A 15,405-nucleotide genomic window follows, 5' to 3' on the forward strand; every position below is an offset into this window, starting at 1 on the left:
CACCAGAACGGCCAATTGTTCGCCAGTCAGTACAGAATTCGGCCGACAGACAGCAGATTTGCAAGACTGGGCATGCTCAGAAAAGAAAAAACACAGGGAAAGTTAACCATCACATGACATCACTTCTGCAGTCGGCAGACAAAATTCGTGTGCAGTCTTTTGCACTTTTCAGCTGACACAACAGCCCGGGGACAAAAGACGGCCGATCGGTCGGCCGACGATCGGTACGTGTGTATGGGGCTTTATGGTAGAGAAATGAACATTCAACTCACGGGCAGCAGCCTAATGGCGCTTTTCCACTGCATAGAACCGTACCGGCTCGGCGCGCTTTTGTGCTTTTCCACTGCGGTACCGCATGGTATAGGGTCGGAACGGTTCGGTACGGTACGGTATAGGTTTGCTTTTCCACTGCATGAAACTGAACGGTACGGCCCTGAAAAACAGTACCTACTCGATTGTGGTTCCAACAGGTACCAAACTGGTACCATATCCCACAATCCTTTGCATGCAGTCACTACTAGCCACTGATTGGTCAGAGAATCACACCCACCCCGTTGTTATCCCACCCACTTAACTTTAGTACTACTTTAGTGGAAAAGCAAACCTATACCGTACCGTACCGAACCGTTCCGACACTATACCATGCGGTACCGCAGTGGAAAAGCAAACCGGGCCAAGCAGGGCCGAGTAGAGCCGAGCCGTACTAGCCGGGTACTTGCAGTGGAAAAGTGCCATAAGGCACACCTGTGCAATAATCATGCTGTCTAATCAGCATCTCGATATGCCACACCTGTGAGGTGGATGGATTATCTTGCCAAAGGAGAAGTGCTCTCTAAGGGCTCTTTCACACGGGCGTTCTGTTTTTTATGCCCGATCAGTTCCTTTTTTTTTTTTTTGAAACGGACACGGGTGACACTTGTGTCATCCGGTCCGTATGTCCGTTTTTCATCCCATCTGTTTGCGGATGAAAAACGGACATAATGTATCTCTATGTAAATACGGATGTCAACGGATGACACCACTGACATCCGTTTTTGCATTTGTTCCGTTTTTTGAACTGAAGAAAAAATAGGGTTCTCTTCCGTTCAAAAAAACTGAACTGAACTGATCATCCGCTGACATCCGTATTTACATAGAGATACATTATGTCCGTTTTTCATCCGCAAACGGATGGGATGAAAAACGGACGTACGGAACGCCCGTGTAAAAGAGCCCTAACACAGATTTGGACAGATTTGTGAATATTTGAGAGAAATAGGCCTTTTGTGCACATAGAAAAAGTCTAAGAGCCGGTTCACACTACCACGACCAGAAAGTCGTCCTATGAAGGAGCGACTTTTTAGCGTGACTTTGAAGAGACTTGTGCACTACTTTGAAGAGACTTAAATGATAGGCGACTTTGTCTGTGGGGAATGCCTGGCTAATCTTTTTTTTCTTCCTGGAAAGTCTGATAACAAGTCGCTTGAAAATGGATAAGGATCCGACTAATGCCCCGTACACGCGCATCGATTATTGGCCGGGAATTTCGGCCAATGTCCGATCAGCTGTTTTTCGGCTTGTTAGTATGATGCGTCCAACAACCGACTCCGACTTTTCGGCCGAAAAAAATCTGGTGTGCATGCTATAAAATTTTTGTTGGCCAACAACACAACGGCCGATTTTCCGTCAGTCAGTACAGATTTCTGCAGACAAAAATCTGATGAGCAAGACTGGGCATGCTCAGAGAAGAAAAAACACACGGAAAGTAAACCAGCACATGACATCACTTCTGAAGTAGATTTTTGTTGGCCGAGAAAATTCGTGTGCAGTCTAGGCACATTCCAACCAACAAAACACCACTCTGGACAAAAGTCGGACGATCGGTCGGCCGATAATCGTTGCGTGTGTACGAGGCATTAGAGGTGACTCCCATTGAAGTCTATGTGCACAAGTCGGATACAGGTCGCCTTGAAGTAGTACAGGAACCTTTTCTGAAGTCAGAGCGACTTCAGTGGCCCAAGTCGGAGTAGTGTGAACCGGCTTTTAGAACTTTGAGTTCAGCTCATGAAAAATAGAGGCAAAAACAAAAGTGTTGCATTTTCTTATAGTTTTGTTCAGTATATATAGTAGACACCATTGCATGGGCTCAGGAATACTTCTAAAAATTATTGTGTGAACACAATTCGCCATGCCATTCACAAATGCAAGTTAACCACTTTACCACTAGAGGATTTTGCTGTCATACGTCTGGGCCACTTTTTGCGATTCGGCGCTGTGCGACTTTCACGGACAATTGCGCGGTCGTGGGACGCTGTACCCTAACAAAATTTACGTCCTTTTTTTTCTTGGTGGTATTTGATCACCTGTGCGATTTTTACTTTTCGCGCTATAAACAAAAAAAGAGTGTTTATTTTGAAAAAATAACAATATTTTAACATTTTTTTTATATGAAATTCCCCCCAAAAAAATGTAAAAATCAAAATTTTTTTAACATTTTTGGCCAATTTGTTTTCTGCTACATATGTGTGGTAAAAAAAAAATCACAATAAGTGTATTTTGATTGGTTTGCGCAAAAGTTATTGCTTTTACTAACTAAGGGAAAGATTTTTGTCATTTTTGGTATTTTTTTTTTTAACGAGTAATGGCGGCGATCTGCAATTTTTTTTTTTTTTGCGGGACTGCGACATTGCGGCGGACAGATCGGACCCTTGACTGACATTTTTGACACTTTTGGGGGTACCAGTGACATTACTGCAGTAATCAGTGTTATATATTTGCACTGTTACTGTAAAAATGACACTGGCAGGGAAGGGGTTAATTTTATTGGAGAGGGAGGGGTTAATGTATGCCTGGAGCTATGCTGAACACTGCGATCTGTCACTCCCTGTCACTTAGGAGATCCGCCCGCTCTGTTTACACAGGCGGGCGGATCTCCAAACTAGATTCCTCGACGATCGGGGAAGAGCAGCGGCGATCGCCGCCGCTCCTCCCCTGGCCCGACTCCCGCTGTGACTGAAAACAGCGGGAGCGCGCCTCCGGCGGCGCGTGAGCGCCGCCTATAGGGGGAGGAGTCTAGCGACGTAGTACTACGTCGCTAGACGATAACGAGCCACGTTGCTGCAGTAGCAGCAAAGTGAGCAGACGGAAAGTGGTTAAAGCTATCACTTAAAAAAATAAATCATATCTGAACATGATCCAGAAACACCGCCGTCTTCTTTGAGTCAAAGCTCATTTAAAATTGTCTGTTGCAAAGTGGAAAACTGTTCTGTGGTCAAACAAATCTACATTTGACATTCTTTTTGGCAACCATGGGCGCTGCATTCTCTGGACTAAAGAGGAGAGGGACCTTCCAAGGTGTTATCAGCACTCTGTTCAAAAGCCTGCATCTCTGATGGTATGGTGGTGCATTAGTGTGTATGGAATGGGTAGCTTGTACATTTGGAAAAGCACCATGAATGTTATAACATATATCCAGGTGTTAGTGCAGCATATATGCTCAGGCAAGGAAAAGACGACGTTCCTCTCCCTAGACACCAGAAACTGGTTTACTTTACAGAGTCTTGTTAAAAGAAATGTGATGCTACATCGTAGTAAACATGGCCCTGCCCAACTTTTTGGGAATTGGGGTTGTACTTTGCCAGCTTTTTGTTGACCTTTTTTAAGACGTGTCGCCTCCATCAATTTCAAATGACCTTTATTTTTTTCTTAAAATGGCAGTTTTCTCAGTTTAACATTTGATATGTTTTCTATTTTCTATTGTGAATAAAATATCGGTTTGTAAATTGCATTCTTTTTTTCTGTATATTTTACACAGCGTCCCAACTTTTTTTGGAATTGGGGTTGAAATTTTTTTAAATGTGTCATATATATATATATATATATATATATATATATATATATATATATAATATTTTTTTTTTAAATGTAACTGTCCCTAATGTGATAGCATTAGACACCCCTAATGTCTCTTCTGCCCTCTTCTCCAGCTGACCGAGTATGGGATTGTGCTAGATCAGCTGTTCACCCGGCTTTCTAGCTAGTGTTTTGACAGCTCTGAGCCAGAGGTGCTCAGCGCTTCAGGTTCACAGTACTGAAGCAGAGATCATGGAATGGATTTTCCTGATTCTCTCCTACTCGCCATACTAATGGTAGTTTTGGTCCTAGGCTCCAGGGAGGAGCAGGGTGGGGTAGGGGGCAGCTTTCGCCGGACATGTAAAAGTGATCAGACAGCTCCACAGCTGCCCAGATCACATAAAAGCCCAGAGCCTGCAGATGAAAAAAGGAAAACGGGCTAAATTACAAAGGTGCTCACAGGTGCTGCCGCAGACTGGAAATATTAAATATGCAATATTCATATGCAGTTTTTTTTGTTTTTTTTTACCTGAACAACCGCGTTAAAAAATGTTTTCTAAGGGCTCATTCACACTAGTGGTCGGGAATTACCCGAAATTTTAGCCCCATCACTTTGGCTGGTATAGCGCCCACAGAATGCAACCCATTCAAGTGAATGGGGTTGCTCTGCAAGCAACCAGTTGCGATGCCCTAGTATGAGATTCAAGGGGTTAAAGTAGGCAGTGAGGAAGCGATACAATGACACCTCATCGCCTGTGAAGTGCTCTCTGAAGAGTGATCCAAACGCACATGGCTTTCCTTCATAGATCCAACTGGAAAAAGCGGTCTTTCTTCAACACGTGTACACCCGAACTGGAAGATGACTGCAAAACCGCTGGCATAGGCCATGTTGAAGGAAGTTGGTTCGTAGTAAGTAGATAAAGTATAATAAGCAATAGTTTTGTTGTATTTGGGAACATTAAAATATTGCTCATAATAGAACACAGCCTGCGCCAACCATAGCACTAATGTATGAGGCCATCATCTGTTTTTTCAGATTTCCATTGGATATGAAACGCTTAGTTATTTCCCCTATTTTCGTTTATTGCAGTTCCCATTACAACGCAACAGCATCTAAATGAATTTCATTCAGGATGTCAGCAAGATTCTAACGTATATTAATATTACATCGATAAAAGGCATTTTTAGTCAAGCGTTTAACAGTGAGAAGCTCAGGGAACAAATGTCCTGCTATGTAAGAAGGATGTAGTTATTAAAAATTAGATTAGCAGAGTTACTCTGAGAGGGACGAGGAAATTGTACTTAGCAGGTGATTTTCTTTGAAGATGCAATGTGGTGATATGGTCAGATTTGAAAAGATATGCTTTACCTAAAAAAAAAAAACCTGCGTCCATGTTAAGATGTAATTGGTGACAAAAAAAATTATATACTGCACTTTTCCCTAGATAGATAAACTACTGTATGAAAAAAAATATATATTAGCATAAATAAATGACTACAGCACTAATCTGAACACTAAAGAGTATTATAGCGAACCTATAACCATGGCCATATCTGAAAATGTCACCACCAGGAAGCCCACAGGTGGTGTGTACAGTTGCCTACGGAAGTCAAGGACTGTACACGTCTTTACATGTGTGTACGCAAGCAGTTGTCTAAACATATGTATGCGTACTGACATACAGCTCTGGATGCAGATTCCTGATTTTTACTGGGACTGCGACAAATCTGACACGAAGTGACACTTTTTGGGGACCAGTGACACCAATACAGTGATCAGTGCTAAATAAAAATGCACCGTCACTGTATCAATGACACTGGCAGGGAAAGGGTTAACATCAGGGGCAATCAAAGGGTTAACTGTGTTCCCCAGGTGTGCTTTCTTACTGTGTGGGATAGACTGACTGGAGGAAGAGAGAGATCGGTGTTCCTGATTAGCAGGAACACAAGATGTCTCTCTCCCTCTGTGACAGAACGGCGGTCTGCCTTGTTTACATAGGCAGACCGCCATTATGTCTCTCCTAACGATCAGCGGGTCCTGGCGGCCATCGCTGCCACCAGACCTGCTGATTGGCTCCCGCTGTGTCCAATCACACATAGAGCGAACAACAGCTATGATGTACAGGTACGTGATTTTGCACTTAAGGGCCACCCTGCCACAGTAAATGTATGTGGGGCTATGTTTAAGTGGTTGCGTAACCCTGCCATTTTTTACAATAAAAATAAATTGCGGTCAGCCTCCTCCAAGTACTTTTTCTTTTGTTTTGTTTTTCTAGTGCATCGACTCAACAACCTATGGTCCTACTTGAAGCTGCATGATTAATCATTAAAAAATCGCAAACTCAATTCAACCCCCCTCACGATCTAAATCCGGCATTTCCACAATTTATGTAACCATGCAGAGCCTTTCTCTGCTCAGAGCTGTCAAAGAAAAAAAAAACAGCTGGCAAAGTTTATCACAACATTGCTGATGAACTTCCGACTGTAAAGACTAAGCCTTTTTCTGACACTTGTTGCTTACAAGTTAACAAGGTAAAATCAGTATTTTTTGCTAGAAAATTACTTAGAACCCCCAAACATTATATATATTTTTTATATATAGACCCTAGAGAATAAAATGGCGGTAGTTGCAATATTTTATGACACTGTATTTGTGCAGCGGTCTTTCAAATACAATTTTTTTGAAAAAAAGTACACTTCAATTAACCAGTTGCCGACCGCCCCGCGCAGATTTACTGCGGCAGGGCGGCCTGGCAGCACCTACGTGATTATGTGCACCGCGCTCTTGGTGTGATTAGACGCAGTGGGAAGAGCGGCGGCGATCGCCGCCGGCCTCTCGCGACTGTCAGAGAAACTGACAGAAGACCCATCTGCTTATGTAAACAAAGCAGCCAAGTCTTCTGTCACACAGGCAGAGAGAGATCAGGAGTTTCGGCTAAGCTGAAACGCCAATCTCTCTGTGCCGGTCACAGAGCCCCCCCCCCCCCCCCAGTCAGTAAGCATTGTTAGGCATACATTAACCCCTTTGATCGCTCCCAGTATTAACCCCTTCCCTGCCTCATTTATATAGTAACCGTGCATAATATTTAGCACTGATTACTGTATTAATGTCACTGGTCCCCAAAAAATGTCAGAAATGTCAGTTAGTTTGTCCGCTGCAATGTCGCAGTCCCGCTAACACTGGCAGATCGCCGCCATTACTAATCAAAACAAAAAAATAAAGTCCAAAAATGTATCCCATAGTTTGTAAACGCTATAACTTTTGCACAAACCAATTAAAATACACCGTTTGGGATTTTTTTTACCAAAGAAATGTAACAGAATAAGAAATTGGCCTAAACTGATAAAAAAAAATTGATTTTTTAAAAAAAAAAATTTTTATTGCGAATGTTTTATAGCAAAATGTAACAAATAATGTGTTTTTTATTTTCAAAATTGTTGCTTTTTCTGTTTATATCGCAAAAACTAAAAACCGCAGAGGTGATCAAATACCACCAAAAGAAAGCTCTATTTGGGGGGAAGAAAGGACATCAATTGTATTGTGTTACAGCGTCGCACGATCGTGCAGATTTTTAGTTAAAGTAACGCAGTGCCGAATCGCAAAAAATGGCCTGGTCATTAAGGGGGTAAAACCTTCCCGGAGCTGAAGTGGTAAATAAAAAAAATAAATAAATAGTAAAGTTAGCCCAATTTTTTGTATAATCTGAAAGATGTTACACCGAGAAGCATGAGAGAATCATGATCTTTATTTTAAACAAAAAGAATTGTGATTCTCATTTTATCCAGAATCGTGCACTTCTAGTCCTACTGTAGGCAGGAATGTAGTCACTCTCTCTTGCTTGCTCCCAAAATGGACTATGGGATTTGTAGCATGTATAGAGCAGTGTACATGACTGCAACTAACGTGCACCGCTCATTCCATATAAACAGGAGAGGAGAGGGGTTCAAGAGCTCATGGAGGATTTTTCTCTTGTTTTCTGCCTCCTTGTAAGAAACCATTTCATAAAAAACAAATTACAGGGCCATTAAGTACAGGGTATGTATGGATTACTGTATTTTTGGAGAATGCATGGCCCGCTGTCTTCAGTTCTTAGAACAAGATGCAGATGCAGATCTTAAAAATCAGGAATCTTTATCGGCATGCTTGTTCTGTGTTAGTGGTGGAAAATATTGAAGTGAGAAGTTAGTAATACAAGCCAAGCAACGGACATTTGTAGAATGAGAAGTTGGCAGTTGCAGCCTTTGTGTTTTTCTCAGGAAAGATTCCATTACTGTAATTGATCACAGAGACCAAGTTTCCCCACACATCTCTTTTTCCATCTTGGATATAAAATCCCAACAGCCCCACAATAAATATCACAATAGCTTTTGGCTTGTTCTGGCTTAGAACATCAGCTCGTGTTTGGAATTTGTTGTGATCTATTGCTAATGCAATATACAATGTTGTTGAGTAATAAAGGGAACCAGTTATGTCAACTGGAACGTATGGAACCCTGTTCTGCAGATGCTGTTTTTGGAATAGAATAGCTGGCCTTACTAACTAGTATTTGACTTTGTGTGAATATAAGAGGGTGCGCTGATAAATGTGAAGCTGCTACCAAAGATCCAAATACCTGATATGGAATTAAATATTGAAAACGTGATAGTCTGGTGCGCTAAACAAATGATATTGTGTATTCCCAAATTATTCCATGTGACACTATTATCCAAATATAAAAAATTATATAAACTGTGTGAGTATACAGATCCACAATGAAGGATATTCCAATGTGAGGTACCCCTATATGGGGTGTGAATACAATAAAGCAAAGTCCACAGATATTACATTTTCCAGATATGAAAGGTTTTTTCCCATGTAAAAACTGCAAAATCTGCAGAGAGGCCAAAACTGTTAGAACAAATAAATTTAGTTCTACAGTTACAAACAAGGAATATAAGATCAATAATTTCATCTCCTGTCACACTAAGGGGGTAGTGTATCTCTTTAGGTGTGACTGCAGTCAACAATATGTTGGGAGGACCATCAGGACTGCTAGTATAAGAATAGAAGAACATTTAACCAACATTCGGAAAGGCTTCACGTGACATAGTGTCTCGCAACATTTTGCGAGATGCCACCATAAAGATCCTACCAATCTAGAAATTACGGTTATTGAAAAATATGTCCCTGGCGAGAGAGTAACCTAAAAAGATCCATATCTCGACGCGAGACGTTTTGGATCTATGAGCTTAAGTGTTTTAAACCATTAGGACACAACATCGAATGGGACATTAATGCCCACATTACCAATTGTTAATAATCAATTAAATCTATAACCTTCCTTTTGAAATCTTTTTTACATTTTAAACATTAGGCATATTTTAAATGGTTTATTTAATTTATATGTATGTTTATCTATATGTTAATTAGTAATATGTTGCCCCCACCTACATGCAGTAATTGTATTGTTAAGGTAGTGTGGAATAGAAGGAAAGTACTTCCGGTGTCAACCTACTGTCAACACTATGTGTTCTATTGTTTCAATACATACAGGGATGGAGACCCGATGGCAAGAGTCTCATCTAAAGTCCCACTTTTCCCCATCCCCATTTTTTCCCTCCCTTCCCCTTCCTTTTTTAAGATAACATCACTGAAGTTGTCACATAATAATTGATTTTGAGGACGGACTTTACACTGTGGACTTTGCTTTATTGTATTCACACCCCATATAGGGGTACCTCACATTGGAATATCCTCTGTTGTGGATCCGTATACTCACACAGTTTATATAATTTTTTATATTTGGATAATCGTGTCCCATGGAATAAAAAGAAAAGGGGACGAATGGCCTCTTTTATTTATGGGGAAGTGGCAGGTGAGGATAGCTTAGAGTAAGGAATAGGCTGAGTTAGTTGTTAGGCAGTTTAGAGCCTGTCAGATGTAAGGAAAGCTGATTGGCTATGGGGTGATAGTTAGTTTACCCAGTATCCAGGAAGAATAAGCCCCTTACCAGTTTGAGCCGGTTTTTCCCGCCTGAAAGAGTTGAAGTTGATTGGCCAAAGAGTTCAAGAGGTCCTATTTAAGGGCCCCCTCATAGATGAATCGTCACGTCGCCGGTCAAGAGGAGAAGAAAGAAGTCAGCCCAGCGGTTCCCCCCCCCCCCACCCCCCCCTTTTTTGTTTGTCGCGGTCAGTTTGTTATTTTAGGGTCACCTTCGGTCACAGCGAAGGGGGACGTTCTTGTTTTATTTGAGTTGGATGTTTCGATATATTTATTTGTTAATGGCAACCTGGGTCGTTGGGACCGGGTTGTTTTCTATACTGCTGTTTTATTCAAGTTTAAAAAGATTTATCGATCTTTAATGTGTGAAATAATAAACGGCCGCGGCCTCTTTCATTCCAAAATTAAGTCTGAAGGTGTCTTATTTAATATTTTAAGATAAGGTTAAGGAAATCCTGCCTACTGCCCCATAATTTGTGAATACACAATATCATTAGTATTTGTCTTTGGCCAACCTACTTCTGCCCCCACAACCCTTGTCTGTCCATAGCTGTAATGGATGGCCTTTCTGGCCATTACTGGAATATATGAGCTAGGAGAGCTTGAGGCTCAATTTTGTAAGTTAAAGTTCTTATTTGCATAATGGAATGCTTAGGACTCCTGTGACATTCAAGGCCATATCTATAGAAACACACATCAGAATGGTCTACTTAAATTCTGCTGACTGTTGCAGATTTCTGTTGGATATGTCTGCGTTTTAAATGATTATGATTTCATATAGCAGAAATAAAACCTAAAATTAACTTTAGTTTTCCCGCAATTTCATTTGACAGTCATAGTATCTTTAACTGTTATGTCATAAAAGTTATTCTATGATAGTAATAGAGCCAGGTAAAGCAAACCTTGCCCGTTTGTGTATATGTGTGTTATGTGCATTTTCCAGATATGTAGGGCCCCGGACACAGCTGTGGCCAACTTTTTTTGAATGCCACCAGATGTGGCACACATTTTTATTTGCAGATGCAGCTGTGGGCATGGCCCTATTGATTCCTATAGCTCTGCATGTAGATGCATACAAAACTGTACATACTGGAAATGCTGCATTTTGGACACCCATGTGCATGAGCCCTGACGCAGAAGAGACACAGGAGTTGATTTAGGCTCCATTCACACCTGAGCGAATAGTTTTCAGAAGTTTTTCATGCGTTTATTGCAGGTGTTTGGGGGCAGGTATTGACCTCTGACCAAAAATGCTTGTAATCTGTCAAAAAAGAAGCTGATGTACTTTTTTGAGCTTCAGGCGACACAACGCTCAGATGTTAACAGAGGCCATTGAAATGGGATTTTGCTTGTTGGGCGTTTTTGGATCTTCAGATAAGAGCATTTACGAGCTGAAAAACGCTCAGGTGGGAACAGGGCCTTATGCCTTGTACACACGCAACCATTATCGGCCGACCGATCGTCCGACTTTTATCCAGAGTGGTGTTTTGTTGGTTGGAATGTGCCTAGACTGCACACGAATTTTCTCGGCCAACAAAAATCTACTTCTGAAGTGATGTCATGTTCTGGTTTACTTTCCGTGTGTTTTTTCTTCTCTGAGCATGCCCAGTCTTGCTCATCAGATTTTTGTCTGCCGAAATCTGTACTGACTGACGGAAAATCGGCCGTTGTGTTGACGGCCAACAAAAATTTTATAGCCTGCACACCAGATTTTTTTCGGCCGAAAAGTCGAAGTCAGTTGTCGGAAGCATCATACTAACAAGCCAAAAATCGGCCGATCGGACGTTGGCCGAAAATTCACGGCCAATAATCGTTTTGTGTGTACGAGGCATTACTAAAATTATAGAGTGCAAAATCTGGTGCAGCTGTGCATAGAAACCAACCAGCTTTCAGTTTTTTTTGTCAAAGCTTGATTGAGCTGGCTGAAGTTATAAACTGATTGACACACAGGCCGGTTTCTCTGTGTAGTGTGAATGAGGGCCCTAAGGCTCTGTTTCAAATGATGTTCAGGAAAATAGTATTGAGTTAAACAGCACCAAACCAGTAAGGGATTAACATTTCACCTTTTATACAATATGTATTATGTAAATGTTTAGCACAATGATCTGTGAACATGTGGGTAGCACAAAAAAAAAAAAAAAGTCCCACAGGGCATAAAATGTGGGCTTACGTTTTATCTTTATGGTCTTTCAGTCATTGTCAAGTGTTTTTCCTTGGTCAAAGGGTCTCGAAACATTTCAACTTTGTGTAGGTCAGTCCAACCTTTTGACCTTCCTGGGCCACATTGGAAGAAGAGGAATTGTCGTAGACCACACATGAAATACACTAGCTGCTGAACAGAAAAAAAATTAATAATAACTTAATTTTTTTGGAATATTTTTTTTATAAAAGTAAAAGCGCAACATAAACTAGTGTGACATTTGACACTTTTTGACATCAATATCTGGTTCAATGGATGTAGTAGCTATTCTCAATTAATTCTCAAGGTCCACATCAGATATTTTGGTTGAAATTTTGCCCTTCATGTGCTTTATCCTTGAAAACTGATGGCATGAATAAGGCGCGATTGTGAAGAGTGGGAGATTTTTCTTTGGGAAAATAAAACCTATAAAAGTTCAGTAAAGAGACGCTGTCACATTTTTCTTTGGCCGCATGTGTTCACTAAGTGTAAACACATTTTTACAAAAAATTCCAAAAAATCAACATTTTTAAATAAGTTAACAATTTTGTGTTGGGCCACAATTATATTTGTCTTGGGCTGCATGCGGCCCGTGGACTGAGGTTGGACTCCCCTGGTGTAGATACTATTTTTATAAATCTCACCATCCAGAACAAAGTATGTAGATATTTTACAAAGCTAGTGCCAATTCCAATTAACCATGAGATTAAAATCTTGTTTTCTTTTGTCTTCCAGATTGATTTTTCTTACCATTAGGAACTGAAAACAAGTCCAAAGATGGCAGTCAATAAGCCTAAGGGGCAGAATTCCTTGGCATTACATAAAGTCATCATGGTGGGAAGTGGTGGTGTAGGAAAATCTGCGTTAACTCTTCAGTTTATGTATGATGAGGTAAGTTCAAAAGAGACGGCTTTGCACTTTTGTTTACACCTGGAAGCAAGTTTTGTCCATTTGGTTGTTGCTTAGTTCAACGAATTTAATTTAAATGGTATTTTTTTCCTAACATTAGGATCGGGCTAGCAACCTTCTCAAGTTTTAAAGTTGTATGTGCCCTTGCAGGGGAGATTCTCCCTCATTTGTCAATTTTCACTGGAACTAAGATTTAGGGAAATCCAACAATTTGAACCATCACTGAAAAAGGAGGTCTTCCAAAGGGAACATTTGTTCCAGTGTCAACTATCTAAGAGAGGATTTCCTAAAGATGGCCATGCACTAGTAGATTTTCAAATGAATGTTTGTATGAACATTCATACCAATGTTCATATGAATTTCGTTCAAATATAATTAAAAATTTCATTTTTAATTTAACATTTGATTTTATAACAAATGGGACTTTTCTGAATGAAAACCATATTTACTGTTAGAAAAGTTCTATCTGTAGAGCTCTGGCGTCTGTCACCCTGAATGCCCTGAAATCTGGTGGTGTACAGCCCTCTTCGTCTGTGTAAATGGGCCTTTTATACCTGCTCTCAACTAGATGATCATCTGTGGAATAGGGCACTCTGCAATTATGAGTATTACTATAAATCTAGGCGACATTTGTTTTACTTTTAGCTTATTAGACTTGCATATGTTTTTCAGTTTGTAGAAGACTACGAACCAACGAAAGCAGACAGTTACCGCAAGAAAGTTGTGCTGGATGGAGTTGAGGTCCAGATTGACATCTTGGACACTGCTGGTCAGGAGGATTATGCCGCTATTAGAGACAATTACTTCCGCAGTGGGGAGGGCTTCCTCTGTGTCTTCTCCATCACAGAACAGGAATCTTTTGCTGCTACTGCAGACTTCAGGTGGGTTTTTATGTGTTTTGTCCAGAAAAGTAATACCATAAAAAGATTTAATAAAGATTTAATCTATCTTGTCCGTAGCATAAGGAATAGTGCCCACTCATTGGTATTAGTGTGAGGAATAGTGACCCTTTGTTGATCTTAATGGAGTGCCCCATCGTTGGTGTCATTGGAAAGAATGGTGCCCATCATTGGTATCAGTGAGAGTAATAGTGCCCTGTCATCAGTACTAGTGGGAGGAATAAGGATGCTTTGTTGGTATCAGTGGGGTGCACAATTGTTGGTATCAGTGGTAGGAGAGTAGTGCTCTATTGTTGGTGTCAGTGAGAGGAATGGTGCCCCAAGGGCTAGATAAAGGCAAGCAAGTGGCAGCATCTGGCCCACAGGCCAAAGTTTGGAGACCAGTGACTTACCTCTTCCCAACCGTGCTATAGCCAAATGACAGCTACAGCTATGTCTTCCAGTTCTGGGAAGGCGTCCTTCAGACACAGCTAATCACAGATCATAGTAAAGGGACAATCACAGCAGCCCTTCACTATGTGATCACTTGCAAACTTGCTGATTTTTGGCATTCCTTTCCTCACGCGTTGTTACAGCTTGAGGAGAGAAGAGTCGGTAACTGGCAATTCTGACATGTTAAATTTACACTGATCATCAGCGCAGCCCTATCAGTGCCCAACAGTGCTGCCTATCAGTACCACCTATCAATGCCCATCAGTGCGCCCCCAAAAGTGCACATCCATGAAGGAGAATAATTCGTTATTTACAGAATTTTTTAAAAGAAACTAAGAAAAACTTTTTTGTTGTTCAAATTTGTCAGTCTTTTTAAATTTGTTTAGCAAAAAATAAAAAACCCAGTGGTGATTAATTACCACCAAAAGAAAGCTCTGTCTGAAAAAAATTATAAAAATGTCATATGTGTACAGTGTTGCATGGCTGTGCAATTGTCATACAAAGTGCGACAGCGATGAAAGCTGAAGCTTGGCCTGGGCAGGAAGGGGGTAAAAGTGTCCAGTATTGAAGTGGTTAAGCAACCTACTTCATACAGACAACTGGTTCACAAGTGTGAAGTTCTCGTGTTCATGTCTAGAAAGTGACAAGATGCACAAAGCCCATTGTATTAGATTTACATTATTCTAATGATAAAGTATATTAGCACAATTTTTCTATCTCCAAGTGATGTATTTGCAGGGTAGTTAACAAACTGCGTGTTAAAGCAAATGGATAATAAAAAAATTACCCAGCATTTAAAGGTCCATTTTAATACATACGGTTTTTTAAAGTGTTTTTCACAGCCTGTTTTTTTTTTTTTTTTTTTTTTTTCATGTTTCATTGGGGATGATTTTATTTACTTTCTGTTCCAGAGACACTACAGAAAGTGAAATGAAATCTTTCCACTGTGAGAGGAAATCTGTTAAACTGTCTATACTTTACAATCTATTCTATTTTCAATCACCCAAATCTATATATCCAGTCATCTTCTGTACAGTCAGATAGGCCTTTGTTCTACATAGTTGGTTAGGTTGTTGGTTACTGTAATGAAGTTTGTACAATCAGAGTCCAATATATGCGGCCAGCTTTTCACAATTTAAGTTGGATCAGGTTTCCCCATCCGAAGGTTTTCCATC

The 15,405-nt window shown here is 40.6% G+C and overlaps 1 protein-coding gene across 1 annotated transcript in view; it reads left to right on the forward strand.

The window, feature by feature from the left end:
* The window catches only part of RALA (RAS like proto-oncogene A), a 70,900-nt gene that overhangs the window by 42,888 nt on the left and 12,607 nt on the right, over positions 1–15,405 (forward strand). Inside the window, exons 2-3 of the mRNA XM_082259304.1 lie at positions 12,726–12,881; positions 13,572–13,780. Of these exons, the coding sequence (XP_082115430.1) occupies positions 12,768–12,881; positions 13,572–13,780 (323 nt within the window). The 5' untranslated portion in view covers positions 12,726–12,767. The remainder of the gene's footprint in view (positions 1–12,725; positions 12,882–13,571; positions 13,781–15,405) is intronic.

The sequence above is a fragment of the Pelophylax lessonae genome (assembly GCF_965119305.1).
Source record: "Pelophylax lessonae genome assembly, chromosome: 5".
Lineage (NCBI taxonomy): Eukaryota > Metazoa > Chordata > Amphibia > Anura > Ranidae > Pelophylax > Pelophylax lessonae.